At 39.7% G+C, this 20,939-nt stretch overlaps 1 protein-coding gene across 2 annotated transcripts in view; it reads left to right on the forward strand.

Moving 5' to 3' along the window:
• Positions 1-883: 883 nt before the first annotated feature.
• The window catches only part of PCSK2 (proprotein convertase subtilisin/kexin type 2), a gene marked incomplete at its 3' end in the record, with an annotated part of 260,772 nt that continues 240,716 nt past the window's right edge, over positions 884-20,939 (forward strand). For both annotated transcript variants that reach the window (XM_084248159.1, XM_084248160.1), the window contains exon 1: positions 884-1,082. In XM_084248159.1, the coding sequence (XP_084104285.1) occupies positions 906-1,082 (177 nt within the window). In that variant the 5' untranslated portion in view covers positions 884-905. The remainder of the gene's footprint in view (positions 1,083-20,939) is intronic.

Genomic DNA, 20,939 nt, shown 5'->3' on the forward strand with positions numbered 1-20,939 from the left:
GGCAAAAGAAGGGTTAATGTTTGCTTTCTTATTGAGAGGAGAGGCAAGTAAGCGTTGAGTGTGCGTGCGTGTGTGTGTGTGTGTGTGTGTGTGTGTGTGTGAGAGAGAGAGAGAGAGAGAGAGAGAGAGAGAGAGAGAGAGAGAGTTGTTTTTGCAGAGGAAAATAAGCAGGGAAGAGGAATGGGGAGAGGCCGGTGCCCCGGCTCCCTCGGGGCCTCAGAGAGCGGCACACATCGTAATTCCCTTTCCAGAGCCTTACAGATTTCCACAAACAATGACATCACTCCGTCTCCTCCGACGAGATTACAGCTGGGGGGATTTTCCGGGGAGCGCGGCGGCCAGGGTGGGGAGATGGAGGCGCTCTCCAGGGTACTGAAAGGAACGGGCGTGCGGGTTCGCCGCGCGGCGCCCCCCGCGGGCGGAGGCGGACCGGACCGGCCGGGGGCGGGCAGGGGCGGGCCTGGGGCGGCCCAGGGCGGAGCCCGCCGCTTCTTTGGTCTTCATTGGTCACTGACAGACGCACGTCATCCGGGCTGGAGCTCTCCTCCGGCCCCCGTGGAATTGGAGCTGAGGAGGAGCTGAAAATGCAGATTTAGCATCAAGCAGAGACATACACTCACTCTTTCTCTCAGATACACACAGCTCCCCACATTCGCACCCTTTGCAAGGAGCCGCCTGACTACACGGCTTCTCAGCCAGCCAGATGCTAGAGGAGAACACATTAATTTGCTGTTATCCAAGCTTCTAATCAGTCTCTTTCTCTGCACATTTTTTTTCAACAAACAAACAACAACAACAAAAAACTACATATATATATAATTTTTTTTTATTTGGACCTTCCCTCCTGGTACCCTACTCCGCCAGCCTGCGCGTCTCCTAGCTCCACTTTTCACTCCCAAAGAAAGATGAAAGGTGGCCGTGTCTCCCACTGTAAGGCAAGCGCCTGCCTTATTTTCTGTGTCATGGTTTTTGCATCTGCCGAGAGACCGGTCTTCACGAATCATTTTCTTGTGGAGTTGCATAAAGGAGGAGACGAAGAAGCTCGCCAAGTTGCAGCAGAACATGGATTTGGAGTCCGAAAGGTAAGGTCTCCCTTGCATTTCGCATGTTGTTTCAAAACGGGGGCAGCCCTGCGCAATCTCATTGCAGATTTGCAAGTTTTCTCTTTCTAATGCGATGCAGATAATCTGCCATCAGCTCTTTAACACGACATTGCCTCCGGTGATCTTTCACGGGTTATGTAATTAAAATGTCCTTCAAATTGTCCCAGTAAGGTCATAAAAATAATTTATAGCTCTTTGACTTGGTGGTGAAAATAAGATAACACCTTTCAAACAGTTCCATGCGCCCAGGTTGCTGTCCGAGGTACCAAGTTCTCGAGGCGGTCTGTGGATGGAGGGATGAAGCGCTGAACGTGGAGGCTTGGCGCTGGTTGTCTTGTCAGGGACGTATCCTCCGCCCCCGTCGCCCAGAGAAAGAGTAGTTTCTGACGGACAGGACCAGAAGCTTGGATATTGCAATTCACCTCCCCGCCTTTGGGACCCTGCGCCAGGAGGACTTTCCTCCCTGCGACTTTGGTCCTCCTCTTTTCGAGGAACAACAGCTCCCTGGTTCCAGAAGACTGAGACATGAACTGATTTCTTTTTCCAAAATCCGGGCGGAACTTCTCGCCCTCGCCCCTGCCCACGACCGCCTACCCCTGAAACTTACCACTGATTAGCTCTCTGGTTCTTAACTCACAGCTACAGAAGGTGGAGAGGTCGATTTTGAGGGGAGTTCCCTACGGAGACGTAGGGATGTCTCTCCTGGCATGTGGGCGGGTAGCTTGGCTTTCCCAGGAGGACGAGGGGATCCCCATTCCGAGAAGTTGTCAGAGTTCAACTGTTTGGGCGGCTGGGTGAAACTCACAATGTGAGATGCCTCGGGACTCCTTTGCGGACTCCAGGGTACCCAGTCTTGAGGGCATAGGAGCGGAGAACGCTGGGGGCCGGCACTGACCTACTTGCTCTTCTTGCAAAATATCTTGCCAGAAATTGCAAGTGTCCTTAGGGGACTTGCCAAGGATGCAAAGTGGGTGTAAGGAGAAGCCTGGGGGGAGGGAAACCTGGAGTATTTAGGAATGCAATTCAACTAACTGAGGGTCGGGCGGTGGTCTGTGGATTTCCGTGCCACACACCCCACTTCCTTATCCCAAGAGGGGAGAGATTTGAGACATCGGTGGGTGCATCGGGTTGTTGCTTTTGCCTCTCAAGGACAGCGCGAACTGGGACTCCTATCAGTCCCTTCTGTCGCGACTTCCCACGCGTCCCGCCTCCCGCCTCCCTCTTAGTAGTCGCGAGGGCTCCTTCCTATGCGGCTGGCTCCCCCGCCTCCAGACCTTGTGGGCAGCAGCCAGGAATTTCGACCCCAGGTGGATTTGACAGAGGTCTGGGAGGAGGCGCTAGGTCTGCCAGGGGTGCGCGGGCGGGTCTTAAAGAAAGGAACTTGTTGCTCCGGGAAGTATGGGTGGAGCAGGGGGGAGAAGACCTCAGAAGAGGTAGCAGCCCACCGTGCTACTGGCCCAGAGCCTTAGGGCTGTTTCAAGAGCACCGTGAGTTTAGTGAATAAGCAGACCCTTCTTCCTTCCCACCCGCTAAACTTAGCAAAATCCAGCATCCAGAGGCCATAACTGTAATAGTGGTAGTTATTAATGCGCCCTTAAAAACGGCTGGGGTCCTCATATGCATTCTTATTTAATTTTCTCAACAACTTTGAGGAGGATACTACTGTTATTATATGTTACTGATAAGGAAATTGGCTCAGATAAGAATTCAAGGGAAAAAAAAATACTGGGGATTTACATGCAAATCTTTCAGAGATGAACTTAAACTCTATGCTCATTGGTACATACTAAAACAAGCTGGGCATTCTGTTGTCAGTTCAACTATTTGGCAGTTCAACTATTTGGCAGGGTATATTGGATTGGGGGGTTATGCTGAAAAGGGGTGTGGCATCAAGTTCTTCAGTTCTTGAATGTGAAAAGTCCAAAACTGGTGCAGAGATACCTGTTATTCTCTCTCCAGACCATGCAATTTTTCACAGAGTAGGCAGTCATTACTCTCTCATCTTTGCTTCCCCTTTTGAAACATGCCCTTAGGATCTGATTTTAGAAACTTAATTAAATCTAAGTGTAGCTGAAACTGGCTTAAACCTAACAATAATTCTCAAAGGGGGGTTTTGTTTGTTTTTGCTTCTGTAAAGAGGTAAATTGTTTAATGAGGAATTTACACTTTTGATGGTGAAATTTCAGCAAGGAGATGTAGAAACAATCAGTTCATATGTGAAACTGAATTATCTCCATATACTTACCTTAATGTCTCATACTTTGGGGTGAGATCAAATACCAAAGACTTTTTCTTCCACCCCCCCCCTCCTTTTTTTGGAGAGGAATCTACTGGTTTTGCATCAGAACCTCAAATCTGCAATTCCTGTCTAGAAGAAATGGACTTATACCTTGCTGCCTCTCTTCTTGCCTCCCCTTTACCTCTCAGAGGTAGCATCTTTTAAAACCAAAAGAGGTTATATTGTTACAGGGCAGGGAGGGGGTAGCCCAGACCCCGCAAACCTCCCATGGGGCTGACTAACCACTGATGGCTCTGTCCTAAATCACATTGGGCACCAAATCTGTTACAGGGCAGGGAGAGGGGCAGCCCAGCCCAGACCCCACAAACCTGCCTGCTTTAAATAGGTTCTGCCATCTGCCACATCAACACAAAACATATGAGACTTTAGTGGGAAGGAACTTTAATACAATTAGGAAACAATACAGGAAATACAAAGAATATAGCTTCTAAATCAAGCACCCAAAGTTACCCGTCCCCTTGTGAGTAAAAGTCCACCCAAGCAGGATTGGCCCAGAGCAAGGCCCCAAAGCCTGCTACAAGTCTAAAGCATCTTCCAGTGGGCACCACAGAAAAGGATCAGAAACAACCAGACAAGTCTGAGAGGAAAAGAGCAAAATCAAAATCAAGACAAAAACCGCCATTGTCACCTCCCCACAGGTCTCACCCACATCTGTGTCACCCAGTCCACGACCAAAAGGCAAGCGCAGTTTCTTCACGTGTCTCTCTCCTCCATGTGCCTCCCCCAGGGCTCCTTCTTGCTCTCCATCCTGCTTCCCTCCTTCCTCAGTCTCCTCTGCAGTCTGTTCTTCTCTTCCTTGCTCAGCTCCACCCTCCTTTTGGGTGGAGCAGGAAACCTGGAACCTCCCCCTTTCCTGGGGACCACTCTATTACAATATATTTAAGTAAAATTCAGTCAATAGTGAGATACTTCTGTTTGATGAACCTTTGCATTATGCTACACCTGTCTAGAAAAAAACCCTGTTTCCCTCCCTTGGATCCATGTCCCATCTATCCTTCAAGACTGAACTATAAACCTCCCCCCATGTTATGGACCACAATGAATTTTCCCTTCTCCAAATTCCAGTGGAGAAAAAAGGCACAGTCTTCATGTTATAAGCTAATATGTTTCACCACTTGTACTCAAGATATTTTATATATGGAAGATGGGTGTAATTATTGTCTTTCTATTTAAAAGGTAAATATTCAGGGATGATATAATCTATATAGCTGGTCTCCTCATCATTGCCAGCCTGTGATGGGGCTTGCCAAATTTTTAGGGAATGTCCTTTGTTGTATTTATTATTCCAGGTTTCCCAAACATTGTCCTGTTTTGTTTTTTATTCTGCTATACTGTACTTTTGCCAACATGTGTTATTTGTTGGGTTTTTTTTTTTTATTTTAAACTCCCAAAGTTTCCTTTTCCTTCCACACTCTAGCATTTAGTATTCCTCCCAGCTCCCTGCCACCCTAACCTCCCTGGTGTACAGTGTCAGATACCCTGGTGTACAGTGTCAGATACCCAAGATTCTCAATAATTAATCACCCAAAGGAGGGTCAGTTTTTCAGACTAGAGGAACCAATTGTTTTACTAAATTATCTCATTTTAACTTTGTAAAACTGAGGTAAAAAAAAAACTGGCATCAACCCTATTTCTCAGAAAAGAAACTTAAAACTTCCAAGAGGGTAAATATCTGCTCTTATCAAAATGAAAAACATATTTAAAACCAATTTGCTTTACCAAAAATAATTGTTTCTTTTTCTGTCATGCTATCTACAGGAAGCCTTCCTTGACTGCCAAAAACTCTGCCCTTGGGGCACCATTCTAAAACTGCAGCATTTTTCCTTTTCTTTTTTCTCTTCTCTTCTCCTTCTCTTCTCTTCTCTTCTCTTCTCTTCTCTTCTCTTCTCTTCTCTTCTCTTCTCTTCTCTTCTCTTCTCTTCTCTTCTCTTCTCTTCTCTTCTCTTCTCTTCTCTTCTCTTCTCTTCTCTTCTCTTCTCTTTCTTTCTTTCTTTCTTTCTTTCTTTCTTTCTTTCTTTCTTTCTTTCTTTCTTTCTTTCTTTCTTTCTCTCTCTCTCTCTCTCTCTCTCTCTCTCTCTCTCTCTCTCTCTCTCTCTCTCTCTCTTTCTTTCTCTTTCTGCTTTTTTCAGTATCTAACATTAATTTGGGATTTATATATGAAGCTTTATCATTGTCTAATGTATATGACTAGTACTTCTTTTGGAGGACTACAAATCTCCCAAGAAGAAAAACAATATACTATCCTTTATTATAGTTCCTATATGTAGTATGGTAATCTCTATGCTGAGACTAAGGTCTTTTATTTTATCATGATCCTATTAAAGATGCATGATTATCAAAGAAGTGATTATATCTAGGAATATGAAGGAGTTTACAATAATAACAAAGGTGTTTTTCCAAAAAGTGTCTTAAAATTCTCAATACACTACTAATTTGAATTCCCTTAAAGAAGAAAACAAAAATTTTGTTGAAGCATTGTACTGAGGGTTAGCAAAAAACCAAGTATAAAGTTAAGGTAAAAATACAAACAACTGGTCATTGGATGTTTCTGCTTTATTATGGTATATTTCAATTTTTATTCATGTAGAATTGAATTAAGAAAATTATGAAAACAGCTTAATACATTTTCTCAAACTGAGCACAAATGTGTGACCAGCTTCTACATCAAAAATTAAAATTTTATCAATGTCCCAAAAGCCTCCCTCTTGCTCAATGGATAGTTTTTACTTTATGGCTATTATAAATACTGCTTCTTGTGGATATTGTAGTATATATATTTTGGTGAATACATGTGTATCTTTCTAGGGTGGAATTGTTGAGTCCCAATGGCATACATACATTTAGCTTTGATTCAAAACTGTATTAACTTTTGATTGTTATGTAATAAATTATTTAAAATTTAGTGGCCTACGGGCCTCCCCAGTGGTGCAGCGGTTGAGTGCTGGACTGCGAAGCTGCCCGCAGCCTCTGCAGCACTGGTTTGAGCCCCAGCTGCTCCCCGGCCACCGGAAGAAGGTCCCACATGGTGCACAGACCTCTCCTGCCGCCCGCTGCTCCCCTCAGCAGTGTACTTTGGTCCTTCTACCTGCTCTGCTCCCTGCTCTAGCTCGGTGAATTCTCTCACCCTCCCGCACTTCTGACTGTACCCAGTGCTTGTATAAATAAATAAATAAATCTTAAATAAACAAACAAATAAATAAATAGGTAAAAAATAAATAAATAAAATTTAGTGGCATAAAACCACACACATTTGTTATCTTATAGCTTTCATGAATAAGGATTCTGACACTTTTTAGTTAGATCTTCTGCTGAAATCAAGATATTGGCCTGCGGTGTCCTTATCTAGAAACCCAACTAAAAAAAAATTCACTGCCAACCATATTCAGATTTTTCAGCTGAAAAATTGTGGCTTGGAGTCTCCATTCTTGCCAGGTGCTCTCGGCTCCTATAATCTACCTTCCCCACTTTATTGTTTGACTCCCTCCATACATCTTCTCACATGTGCTCATCCTTCTAATCTCTATCTTCAGATAGGTCCTAGCCCCTTCTTAATGTTAACCTAGTTAAATATAAGCCCACTCAGGAGATTTTCTTTTGGTTAACTCAAGTCAGCTAATTTGGACTTGACATTTGTTGAACCTCTTTCCCTCTATTATATAATCTAGTCCTAGGCGTAAATTCATCATATTCACAGTCCCACCCACAAGGCCCACACTCAAGGGGAGGAAGATTATACAGATTTGGACACCAAAGAATAGAAATCTTGGGGGCCTTAGAATACTGCCTGCTACAGAGAAACTGCCCAAAATTTCAGAAGTACTTACATCAATTAGATTTCTACCAGCAGTGTGTGAAGGTTCTGATTGCTCCACACTCTCACCAATATTTAATACTCTACACCATTATCCTTTTTGCTATTTCAGTAGGTATGTAGTGGTGTCTCATTGTGACTTTAATTCACATTTCCCTGATGATCAATCAAAGCTGAATGCCTCTTCATATTTGTCATGTGGTACTTGTTACAGAGTATTTGTTCAGGTCTTATACCCTAAAAAGTTTTTCTTTGGGGATGTTTGTAAAGATTTTTGGTTTGTAGGAGTTCTTTGCCTGTTACAGATATGAGTCTTTTGTCCCCAACACATATTTTGATTATTTTTTTCTCACCTTCTTAATGGTCCCAGTGGTATTGAAACCAGATGATTCTATTTTATTCTGTTTGTCAGTCAGAAGATTAGATCTCTAGAAGTAGTATCCCATCTTCTGCCCCATACTTCTTTGGATCAAAATTAACATCTTGGTTTGGAAAGGAAAAAGGCAGAAGATAGACTTGATTCTAAATATTTCTAAAAGTATTTCTATCTAAGAAATTCATAAGGGACAGTTCCTCTGGAACTACAAAGTCTACTACCAAGGGAAAATAGAGTCCTACTTCCTCCCCCTCCCCCGCTCCTGCCCCAACACAACTGCCTCAAATTCCTTCTGGACTCTAACTTAATATATTATGCCTTAGATCTAGTCCAGTTTCATCACTCAAGTCTTCTCTGCTTGACTTATAGGACAGTCTTCTCTTTCTTTGGAACTGCAGTTATATATAAACTTTCCTTTAACCAAGTTCCATTTGTCAATGCACTTGCTGTATTTTATGCCCCTCTTGTGACTAAAGGAGACCAGGAAAAGTAACATTAAAGGATAAAGATATTAATATCTAGAGTCAAACAACACTGGAAACTTGACTAGATTATAAATTTCCACAGAGGCTCATTTTTATTTGAAATTATTAATAAAATATAGTGGTTTTAAAAATAAATAATACAGTACATGTAAGTTGGTAGTAGCAGTAATAATTATAAAGTTTTGGCCTAGATATTTTTTTTTTTTACTCAAGAAGGTGGTTATCGATTGTGTTTTCTCGGGAGTGTTGATTAGATTGGATAAAGAATAGACATCTAGCCCAATGGCAACACATACATGGGTTTCCCATGGTCCATGAGAATGACCTGCCTCAAATAACTCAGTGACTTTAATTCACCATAGACAATGATGATTATCTCAGCCAATCATACCAGATTCTTAGGAAATTTGACTGATCATATTATATGAATGAGAATGAAGTCTAGTTGCCATGAGACCATGCATAGGCTGAAGAGGAGACTCAGACATTTCATCTCAGTTCCTAATAACTTTCCACCTCCACTCCCAGCAAAAGGTATCTATGACAGGGCCTGAAGATTTAATAGACATACTATTCACTTTTCTACAATGAACAAGCACAACCACATTTCCCAGCCTGCCGTAGATGCATGTGACAATAGAATAAATCTAGCCAGTGTAACATAAGCAGAAGTGAAGTGCACTTGTACTTCTTCCATGCCTGGCACAAAAAAACTCCCCACAGTTTGATTCTACATACCCTATTCTCTTCTGAGGCTGGATGGGATTGAGAACAGTAACTTTGGAAGCCAAATACCAAAGATGACAGTCACAAAAAGAAAGGCATGCTGGTGGCTGATTCCTGACTTAGAATAACTTAGGCAAGTAAGAAATGAAATTGATATTATAGTAAGGCAGTGAGATTTGGCAGTTTATCTTTTTTTTTTTATAAATTTTATTGTTATATTCCCCATACAATTGCAGCCCCCCCATTCTGACCCCAATCCCTACCCTCCCGCCCCCACCCCCCTAAAAGTGTCTCTGGTTCATAGTTTTTTGTTGATTTTGATTTTCACTTTCTTATAGTTATTCATTTTCCTGGTCCCTTATTTAAGTTTTCTAGATTCCTGCTATGAGTGAGACCATCCGGTATTTTTCTTTTTCTTTTTGGCTTATTTCGCTGAGCATGATCCCTTCCAGCGCCATCCATGTTGCTGCAAATTGCATGTGTTTATCTTTTTTGAATGCTGAGTAATATTCCATGGTATATATGTACCACATCTTCTTGATCCAGTCATCTATTTTTGGGCATTTGGGTTGTTTCCAAAGCTTAGCTATTGTAAAGAGTGCTGCTATAAACATAGGGGTGCAGGTGTTCTTTGGAATTGATGTTTCTGTGTCCTTTGGGTAAATACCTAGGAGTGGAATTGCTGGATCATATGGAAGCTCTATGTTTAGTAGGTCCAGAAATCTCCACACAGCTCTCCACAGTGGTTGGACCAGTTTGCACTCCCACCAACAGTGCAGAAGAGTTCCTTTTTCTCCACACCCTCGCCAGCATTTGTTGTTGCTAGTTTTTTTAATATGTGCCATTCTCACTGGTGTAAGATGGTATCTCATGGTAGTTTTGATTTGCATTTCCCTGATGGCAAGTGATGTTGAACATTTTTTCATATGCCTGTTGGCCATTTGCATTTCCTCTTCAGAGAAGTTTCTTTTTAGATCTTCTGCCCATTTTTGACTAGTTTTTTGTATATTTTGGATATTACTTCTTATGCAATAGATAAATATTGGTAAATGAGATATAGGACTATAGATATAACTAAATATGAAACAGATAAATACTTTCCATATCTTACTGCTTTTCATTTTGTTGATGGTTTCTTTTGTTGTGCAAAGCTTTTTTAGCTTGTCTCACTTGTTTATTTTTGCTTTTGTCGCCTTTGCTATTGGTATCAAATCCAAAACACCATTGCCTATATGGAAGTAAAGGAGCTTACTCTCTATATTTTATTCCAGCAGTTTTATGGTTCCAGGTCTTCCATTCATGTCTTTAATCCATTTTGAGTTGATTTTTGTGTTGGTGTGAGGTAGTGGTCAAGCTTCATTCTTTTGCATGTAGCGACCCAGTTTTCCCAGCACCATTTATTGAACAAACTTTCTTTGCTCCAATGCATAGTCTTTGCTCCTTTGTCAAAGATTAGTTGACCATAAATCTGTGGGTTTATTTCTGGATTTTCTATTCGATTCCATTGGTCTGTATGTCTGTTCTTGTTCCAATACCATGCAGTTTTGATGATTATGGCTTTGTAGTATAGTTTGAAGTCTGGGAGTGTAATGCCTCCATTCCCTTCTCTTTTTTTCAGGAGAGCTTTGGCTATTCGGGGTTTTTTGTGATTCCATATGAATTTCATCAATAATTGTTCTATTTCTTTGAAGAATGACATTGAAATTTTGATTGGAATAGCATTGAATCTGTATATTGCTTTTGGAAGGATGGCCATTTTAATAATGTTTATTCTTCCAATCCACGAGCAGGGGATGTCTCTCCATTTCTTTGTGTTTTCTTCTATTTCTTTTAACAGTGTTTTATAGTTTTCTTTGTATAGGTCCTTTACCTCTTTTGTTAGATTTATTCCCAAAAATTTGATTTTTTTTGTTTCAATAACAAAAGGGATGGTTTTTTTGATTTCTTCTTCTTCAGATTTATTGTTTGTGTATAGGAAGGCAACTGACTTTTGCATGTTGATTTTGTATCCTGCCACTTTACTGAACTGATTGATGAGTTGAATTAGCTTTTCTGTGGAGTTTTTGGGGTTCTCTATGTATAATATCATATCGTCTGCAAATAGTGATAGTTTGACTTCTTCTTTTCCTATTTGGATTCCTTGGATGACTTTCTCTTGTCTTATTGCCCTGGCTAGGACTTCCAGTATTATATTGAAAAGCAGTGGTGAGAGTGGACATCCTTGTCTTGTTCCAGATCTTAATGGAATTGCTTTCAGCTTTTCACCATTGAGAATGATACTGGCTGTTGGCTTGTCATAGATGGCCTTTATGATGTTGAGGTATGTTCCTTGTATCCCAAGAATTTCAAGGGCTTTTATCATGAATGGGTGTTGCACTTTGTCGAAAGCTTTCTCAGCATCTATTGATATTATCATATGGTTTTTATATTTCTTTTTGTTGATGTGTTGGATAACGTTGATTGATTTTCGGATGTTAAACCATCCTTGTGCCCCTGGAATGAATCCTACTTGGTCGTGGTGAATTATCTTATGGATACATTGTTGGATTCTGATGGCTAAAATTTTATTGAGGATTTTTGCATCAGTGTTCATTAGGGAGATTGGCCTGTAGTTTTCCTTTTTTGTGTTGTCCTTGTTCGGTTTTGGTATTAGTGTAATGTTGGCTTCATAGAACGTGTTTGGTATTGTCCCTTCCTTCTCAATTTTTTGGAAGAGTTTGTGAAGGATAGGCACTAATTCATCTCTGAATGTTTGGTAGAATTAATTTGTAAATCCATCAGGTCCTGGGCTTTTGTTTTTGGGGAGGTTTTTGATTACCATTTCAATTTCGCTAATTGTAATTGGTCTGTTTAGGTGTTCTATTTCTTCTTTATCTAGCTTTGGGTGATTGTAGAGTTGTAGGAATTTGTCCATCTCCTCTAGATTATTAAACTTGTTTCCATATAACTGTTCATAGTAGTTACTGATTATTCTTTTGATTTCTGCTGTGTCCGTTGTGATTTCTCCTCTTTCATTGATGATCCTGTTTATTTGTGCTTTCTCCCTTTTTTCCTTTGTGAGCCTGGCTAGGGGTTTGTCTATTTTATTGAACCAGCTCTTGGTTTCATTGATCTTTTGGATTGTTTTTTTAGTTTCAATTTCATTTATTTCTGCTTTGGTTTTTATTATTTCTTTTCTTCTACTGGTTTTGGGGTTTTTTTGTTGTTCTTTTTCTATATCTTTGAGCTTCGAGATTAGGTTGTTTCTTTGAGTTCTTTCTTGTTTTTTGATGTGAGCTTCTATTGCTATATATTTTCCTCTTATTACTGCTTTTGCTGCATCCCATACATTTAGGATATTGGTGTCCTCCTTGTCGTTCAATTCAAAAAATTTTTTAATTTCTTCTTTGATCTCCTCATTAGTCCAGTGGTCTTCCAGTAGTGTGGTTTTTAATCTCCATGAGGTAGGAAAGTTCCTTGCCTTCTTTTTATGGTTTATTTCTAGTTTGATGCCTTCATGGTCAGAAAAGATGGTTGATATGATTTCAATCTTGGTGTATCTGTTGATGTTTGTCTTGTGCCCCAGTATGTGATCGATCCTGGAGAATGATCCGTGTGCGCTTGAGAAAAATGTGTACCCCGTTTTTTGGGGGTTTAGTGTTCTATAGATGTCTGTTAAACCCAATTGCTCTAGGTCCTTATTTAGAGCTTTGGTTTCTTTACTTATTTTTTGTCTTGTTGATCTATCCATTGTTGATAGTGGTGTGTTGAAGTCTCCCACTACGTATGTGTTTTCTCTGATGTCTGTTTTCAGAGAGGACAACAGTTGTCTGATATATTTTGGTGCTCCTTCGTTTGGTGAGTATATGTTAATGAGTATTATTTCTTCTTGAATTATTGTCCCCTTGATCATAATGTAGTGACCATTGGGGTCTCTTTTTATCTTTTTGAGTTTGAAATCTGTTTTATCTGATATAAGTATAGCTGTTCCTGCTTTCTTTTTTGGTCCATTTGCTTGTAGGATTGTTTTCCATCCTTTAACTTTGAGCCTATTTTTATCTTTTGTAGCTAAATGTGTTTCCTGGAGACAGCAAAAGGTTGGGTTTTGTTTCTTAATCCAGGCTGCAACTCTGTGTCTTTTTATTGAAGAGTTTAGTCCATTTACATTTAGAGTTAATATTGATATGTTAACATCTGTATTTGCCATTGTGTTTGTCTTTCCTTTGATTTTATTTATTTATTCTTTTAATAACTTTTTTTTTTGGCCTTCTTTCATTGTTATTCGTCCCTCTGAGGTTCTGGCTTTAGGACTCCTTGTAGTATTTTTTGGAGTGGGGGTTTAGTTGCAATGAAATTCCGGAGGTTCTGTTTGTCTGGGAAGGTCCATATTCTTTCTTCAAAGAGGAAGGAGAGCTTTGCGGGATAGAGTATTCTTGGTTGGCATCTGTTTTCTTGGAGTCTGTTGACTATGTCCCTCCACTCTCTCCTTGCCCGTAGTGTTTCTTCGGAGAAGTCTGATGTCAGCCTGATTGGCTTTCCTTTGAATGTTATCTGTTTCTTCCCTCTTGCCAGCTTCATTATTTTTTCCTTGTCCTGGATTCTTGGGAGCTTTACTATTATGTGTCTTGCTGTATTTTTTCTTTCGTCGTGGAAGTTTGGTGTTCTTCTTGCTTCTTGTATATCAATTTTCAGCTCTTTCTTCACATTTGGGAAGTTCTCTTCAATTATCTCTTTGAATATTTTCTCTGTTCCCACTTCTCTCTCCTCTCCTTCTGGTATTCCTATAACTCTTATATTTCCTTTCCTCATGGAGTCAGATAGTTCCCGAAGTCTTTCTTCATTCTTTTTCCTTCGTACTTCTCTTTCCTTTTCTGTTTTGGTTCTTTTTATTTCTGTGTCTTCAAGAGCACTTATTCGTTCTTTCATTTCATCAATTCTGCTTTCATTGCTTTTCCCAGAATTCTTTAGTTCTTCCACTAATTCTTTGATCTCCTGCATTTCTTTTACTTCCCTCTTTAGGGACTCAATTTCATTCTTCTGATCGTTGATTATTTTTCCCTTATCATTGTTTTCCTTTATGACTTCTGTCAGTTTTTTAATCACGGCAATTTTAAATTCTCTTTCTGGAAGGCTCAGAAGTTCTTCCAAGTTACTGTCATTGCAATCTGGGGGCTGGTTTTCTTTTTGTGGTGTGCTTTTTCTCTGGAGAGTTGCTAGGTTGCGTGTGGTTCTTCTCCTCCCTACTGTCTGTTTTCTAATTTGCCGTATGCGTTGGGACACTGTGTTGTTGGGACTGGCCGGCATCTTGGGTGGGCTTCTCTTCTCCCCTCTGGTTCCTCCAGGAGTCATCGGCAGCCCGAGCTGTGTGCGCGTCTCCCGGGGTCTTTGTTCTTCTCTAATGGCGCCCGGAGCCGTTCGCTCACCGCCGCGGCGAATCCTGCAGGGTTCGCCACAGCTCCCATTCAAGGGGTGTGGTGGCTGCAATAGTTCCTTTCCACTTACAGTCCCGCTTGCTGCATGGTTTGTTCTTGTTGGCCGTTTTGGTTTGTTGTTTCCCTCCTCTCTGCCGGTCGGAGAGTGCCGCCTCTGTGTGGGGGAGGGGAGCAGGGTTCTGCGCTTCCCTCCCTTCTAGTCCTCTTTTATGGCCACTTTCTTCTTCGGGCATTTTGCTGGAGTCGTCCGTTTATCTTCCGTGTCCCAGTTCTCACTGGGACCTGCCGCTTTTCCTCCCTATTAACTTTTTTTAATGGGAGATCTTACTCGCAGCGTCTCCTCGCCGCCATGTTGCTCCGCCCCCTCGGCAGTTTATCTTTTGAGCAACCAGCAATCCGTATATATATATATATATATACAATCAATAAATATCCCCTTTCTTGAGTTTCTGGAGTGACTCTCCAAACCTTGCAACCAAAACAAGTCAAATCACAATAATAATTTTTAAAGACTTGCATGCTCCCATTGTTCCCTCATATTGTCAACCAACTTTTCAATTCTTGGTGATTTGTCTTCTCGAACAAGAAAATAAAATCCATTCAACAATCTATCTCACTGGCATCCACTATGCCCTACTCATAATAGGTACTCATGTGCATTTTGTCTGATGATTACACTTAGATCACAAGATAATGGTTTGTTTAATAGCTTAGAGAAAAGGCATTTAAATATATAGTCTTTGACAAACTGCCCCTGCAACATCCATTTCTTTATAGACCACAATTTAGCTTGGAAGTAGAAATAGATATCCACCAGCAAATTAATGACTGACTGGAAAACTCCCTTGATTTCCTAAACTTCTCAACTCAGAAATTATCAGTAGTAGAATAGATGAGCTCTTTGAGCAAAGAAAATTATGTCAGCCATTAAAACTTGATCAAAATACAAAAGGGAGGAATTATACCTCTTTTTCTCAAATGAATGAATATCTGGAAATCAAATTCTATTCAAAAGATCTTATTAACACTAGATCACAATGTTATAGCACATCAGGGAATAATGCTATAGTTAAGTTTGAAGTGATTATATATTCAATTGTAACAGCTCAAAGAAGTCAAGCTTTAAGAAAAAAAATCATGAAACCTGAAGTTCAAACTTTTTCCTTCCCCCATTTAAGCAGTGACCTTATCTGACCTTATCTTCAGACTCACCATTCCAAAAAAGAAACCCTGTATTAAATTTGTGGATGATCGTTTGAGAGCCAAAAAAATTACAGGCCAGTTTAAAAACAGGAGTTACATACAATTTGACTTTTTTTTTTTATTGACAAGTACTTGTTATAACTGAAGATCATTTCTTGCTAAAATTCACTAAGGATTAGAAAATCAAAAAATCACACCTGAGTTAACTCTTCTATCCTAAATGTAATGGTTACAAATTAATGGATGACTTCTAACGTGAGACATATATACAAAGCAAATAATCTCTATGGACACTATTTTTTGACCCTAAAGCTTTGACCATGACTTTTTGAATAATGCTATGATGTTCTGAGATTCTCTGGTAAGAAAAATTGAATATAACAAATTCATTTGTTGATAGTGAAACAATACCACAAACTCTTAATTTTCTGTATTTCAAATTGGATAGAATGTTAATAATTTCCACATTAGAAAGAAGATAATGCTATGGAGAAATAGGATCCTAAGGTTGCTTTTAATTATAACTTTTAATTTGGCACTGATTCCCATAAATATCCCATTATTCTCCTAGTTTTTCTTACAGAGAGTCATTAAATGCTCAATTTGTATCAAGGTAGAAAGAGTTCAAAGAAAAGTCAGACATAGAAAACCATTATCTGGAGACATCAAAAACAGAAGAATAATAACTTAGGTTTTAAACATGTGTAAAGAGTTATAATAGCATTAGAGAAAACTGTTTTGTGTGTCACTATTTCAAAGTTTTAGGTTTCTTTCCCAAATTATGTTTATTTAGAGGAAGTAGGTTTAAATCTCTGTATCTGCTCCAGGCGTTATAGGTTCAAACCAGTGCAAATGTGTACTTTCACACCCTGCCCACCACCAGTGTCCCAACAGTCCCTCACCTTATTCCATTGTGCTCCCTCCCTCACTTCCACCCCACAACCCATTCCCTGTGGTTGCCTCAGTTGTGTGGTTGTGTTAAGGGTTCATTATTGGTTTGGTTTTGACTGACCTTTTATTATGGTTTTCTATATACCACTTATAAGTGAGACCTCTGTGGTATACACACACACACACACACACACACACACACACAGGAATAATATTCAGCTATAAAAAAGGATGAACTCCTGCCATTTGTAACAACATGGATGAAACTGGGAGAGGATACTGCTAAATGATGTAAGTCAGAAGGAAAAAGATAATTGTTTCAAAGTTTTAATATGAATTAAGGGTAACAGCACTGTCAGTCTCTCTATGTCAACACAACACCTGGCAAAACTAAACCTACAATGCATATTTGCTGAGTGAGTGATCTAATGGATGTTGGTATCAGATTTATTAGACAATTGAGTATCTTTCCTCTTGAGATTTAAACAAGCAAATGAAATAAAAATGAGAATTCATTGATTTGGAAGATGCAAACATGTCAATGTAAAGACAATACCTTTATCCAGTGTGGCTCTCATTAATGCTATGAGTAGAAATAATCAAATTGAATAACTCAAGATAAGTTAAGAATTATTAATAAAAAAACATAACAACTTTATTACTTTTGTCAAAATTGTGCATTTTCCTTATTTTTAAGTCCCAAGTAATGCCAAAAAATGCTGGAAGAAAAATGTTTGTTTTAATTACCCCAAATCCTAGAAATATCCATTAATAATACTAGGTAAACTTTATTACAGATATTTCTGAAAGACCAGCTATAAAAAAAGATAGTGAGTTAAATTCTTTACAGAACTGGATATATTCTACATACCATTTTAAAATTTAACTTGCTCAATTCAATCATATAGAATTAAACACAAGGAAAGGAAATTGAAATAAAACCAAAGGAATTTAAACTTCAGATAAATTGATCACACAGAGATTTTATTTTCTAATAGATCCCCCTGAAATTAATAAAAACATTATTGTATATAATATTTACCAGTTTGTGATTACATAGCTTAGCTATAGATGATAATTTATTTAACTACAGTTTTACTTATCTAATTGCATATTTCAACTTTAGTCAATTATGGACTATGCACTGCAAAAATGAATAAATAGGAATCCTAACACTTCATCTGAACTCCCCAACATTCATATTCTAACGTTTGTCACATTTATCATTATTTTTGCATTATGCTATGTGTAACTATTAACTTTCTGCTTATAACATAATTCATAGCATTGCTCATGTTAATCCTATATTAAAATTGCTTCTCATTTCATCAAAAATCCTTTTGCCAGGACCTCTTCAATCCTAAATTCTTTATTTATATGTATCTCTTGGTTAGTTGGATTTTATTTTTTTTAAAGACTTATTTATGCATACAAGAATGGGTGTAAGCCAGAGGTATGTGTGTATGTGTGTGTTGGGCAGGGGGGTTGGTGAGAGCATTCATCAGAGAGAGTGGGGAAGGGAATAGGCAGATGTACTGAAATACACTGCTGAGGGGAGCAGTGGGTGAGACAGGAGAGGTCTGCTGCACCATGTGGGTCAGCTCCCTGGCTGGCTGGGGATGGAACTCGTGCTGCAGTGGCTGGCATTATCTTGATAGCACTGTCTTTAACCCCTGTGCCACCATGGAGGCCCCTTATTTGGATTTTAAAGGGATAAGCCTAAGGATAAAACATGAACACCCCTCTTTCTGAAATAAAAGGGAAAAAATAGGCAGATCAAGTTCACTTTCTAGGTCACAGAGGAGAAAATGTGATGAACATCCACTGAGGAATCACAGTTATTTCAAAGGTGTAGGAGACAAGGTCAATGCTTCAAGTGAAGAAAGAGATAAGGGGTGGGGACTTCCAGTAGATAGCATTCTTTATACTGCCAATGGGATTGGGATAGGATGATGACAAAAGACAAATAACTTCTGGATAACACTGGGGAGCCAACAGGGAGAGAGGGATTTATGGTAGTACCACCTGTGTCATTTCCTTAAGCAGCACTCAAATAGGGGTAGTAGAGGTGAGGAGAGAATGAAAGGAGTGTGGAAAAATGAAATATCAATAAACTCTAAAAACAAGTACATTGCAATTCATAGGGGGAGAACTCAAAAGATGCTGTGAGTAGGGTATTGAAATGCATGACCAGTGCCTTCCCTGGTGGCGCAGAGGTTGAGCACTGGGCTGCAAAGCTGCCCGCAGCCTCTGCAGTGCCGGTTCGATCCCCGGCCACTGGTGAGGGACCCACATGGAGTGCCGACCTCTCTTGGCGTGCCCGCTGCTCCCCTCAGCAGTGTATTTCATCGGTCTGCCTGTTCTGTTCCCTGCTCTGGCTTTGGTGAATTCTCTCACCCTCCTGTGCTTCTGACTGTACCCAATGCTTGTATAAATAAATAAGTAAATAAATAAATAATTTTTAAAAAAAAAAAAAGAAAGAAAGAAATGCACAACCAAAAATTGAGCACTTACAGATAATGAAAAGGCCCATGGATGGGAGTTACTAAATCAAAAAGAGGTGAAGGTGATCAAGGAGCTAAGTCAAGTCCACCTCTATCTACCTACACCTGAATCATGCCATGGCTGTGACTCACATTGCCAGGTAGAGTGTTGAGAGAAAAGGGAGAAAATAGATCCCAAGACAAAATCCTGGAAATTTTTGACAAAGAGGGAGAAAAGAGAGTCAAGAGAGGAGGGAGAATTTGCACTGTTAAACTTACAAGGAGAATCAAGAGAGTATAGGGTTGTGAAAAACTGGGAGACAAGAATTATGTAATAATGAATGACTGGGGTAACTGTGGCCACTATGTTTACAAATGAACTCAGTGTTAAGATTGGAGTTGAGCACATCGAAAGAGGAGAGGTCCATTAGTTTGGGTTCTCAAAAGTAGGTCTTGGGAAAAGATTTATTTATTTTTTTAAAGATAAATTCATTTATGCATATAAGAACTGGGGTATAGGCCCGATTTGCAGGAGGTGAGAGTATTCACCAGAAGCAGAGTGGGGAACAGAAGAGGTAGACTGACTGAAATACACTGCTGAGGGGAGCAGCAGGTGAGTCAGGAGAGGTCTAATGTACCCTGTGGGTAGCTCCCTGGCCAGCCGGGAGATCGAACTCATGCTGCAGAGGCTGAGGCTAGCTTCACAGTGCTGTAGTGCTGTGCTTAACCCCTTGCACCACCAGGGAGGCCCCTTGGGATAAGATTTAATTGCAAGTTGTTCTTTTAAGAAGATATCCTGAAAATACTGGTATGGGAATGGGGAACTGAGACAGGGAAGGGAAGGCAGGAATTAAGGATACATTATAAAGCAAGTTGTCACTGAGAGTAACTGGAGGTCTATCTCACTGGGAAACTCAGAGACTTAATCTAGAACACGTGCCTCAGAGTTGTCTTGCTGGAGGGATGAGGGAGCTGGGGTATTGGCATGCCAATTGCAATCACACATTGAGCCATGATTGATAGTTACTCCTGAGTGATGTTGACTCTCGAGCACATTGACTTGGCACATGCTCAAGGAGAGCAGCGTTTGGCCAGCCAGAGAAAACTCTAAGACAAAGAGACACAGAGACTGACATGGACTAAATAGAAAGGCCCACAGGATTCTAAGCAGGAGAGTGAGAGTGGCTGTTACAGGAAGGAAGCCAAATTATGAAAAGCAGCATTAAGTATGATGAAGTGGAGGTATGAAGTATAAACAACTTCTTTTAGATGTAGAGTGATACAGGGAGGGCAAGAAGAATTATTGCAGATTTAATTGATGTGATTTTAATTAATGATTTTATAAGTAATGGTTTCTAAACACTTGCCAGACCATTTGGAGATTGGTACCCACCAAAATATTATGACATACCAGACTAAATTATTCTAACTGGTTTCTCCAGTCATTGAAATTTTTTGAAATAATAACTGCAATTATGGAGTTATAGCCTGTCAGAGCAGGAAGGGATCTTGAAAGACATTAGTTTAATCCTTCATTTTATACATGAGGAAAAGGTGATCCAACATGATATTTCTATTCTTCACTATTTGTGATGAGCCTCTGAACCCTGTTGCTTATTGACTGTGATTTAGACAATGGATCATCAGAACCATCCTTTCCAGCCTTTTATACATAATAAACAAGGAATTCAACTAAGTGAGATTCCTATGAGTGATTAGCCACATAACCAAACCAATCTGACATACCATCTTATTCCAAATCATCCTAGTTTGCTTTTTTAACCCTCATATTTTTATGAATTCCAATTTTCTAAATAAGGCTACACACAATTTCAGGGATCCCATCCCAGCAATGACCTATTGGATTTCTACTTGATGAAAGATAGAATAGAAATTTATAATTTCTTTGGCCACCCCCCTACTGACTAAAATTGTGCAACATATTTAGCAAGCACTAAATAAATATAAATATATAATTAGATAAAAATCTAAAGATTTAGCATTATCATCAGGTGCTCACTAAATGACTAGCAGATAGATGTTCATGAGATGCTGCATCAGAAAAACCAAGCATGTTTGGAAAGGTTATATGATAGCCTAACTTGTGCCTATGTTAAATGGTTTCAAGTAATTAATTACTATTAACAGTCT

This window comes from Talpa europaea, assembly GCF_964194135.1.
Source record: "Talpa europaea genome assembly, chromosome: 11".
Taxonomy (NCBI): domain Eukaryota; kingdom Metazoa; phylum Chordata; class Mammalia; order Eulipotyphla; family Talpidae; genus Talpa; species Talpa europaea.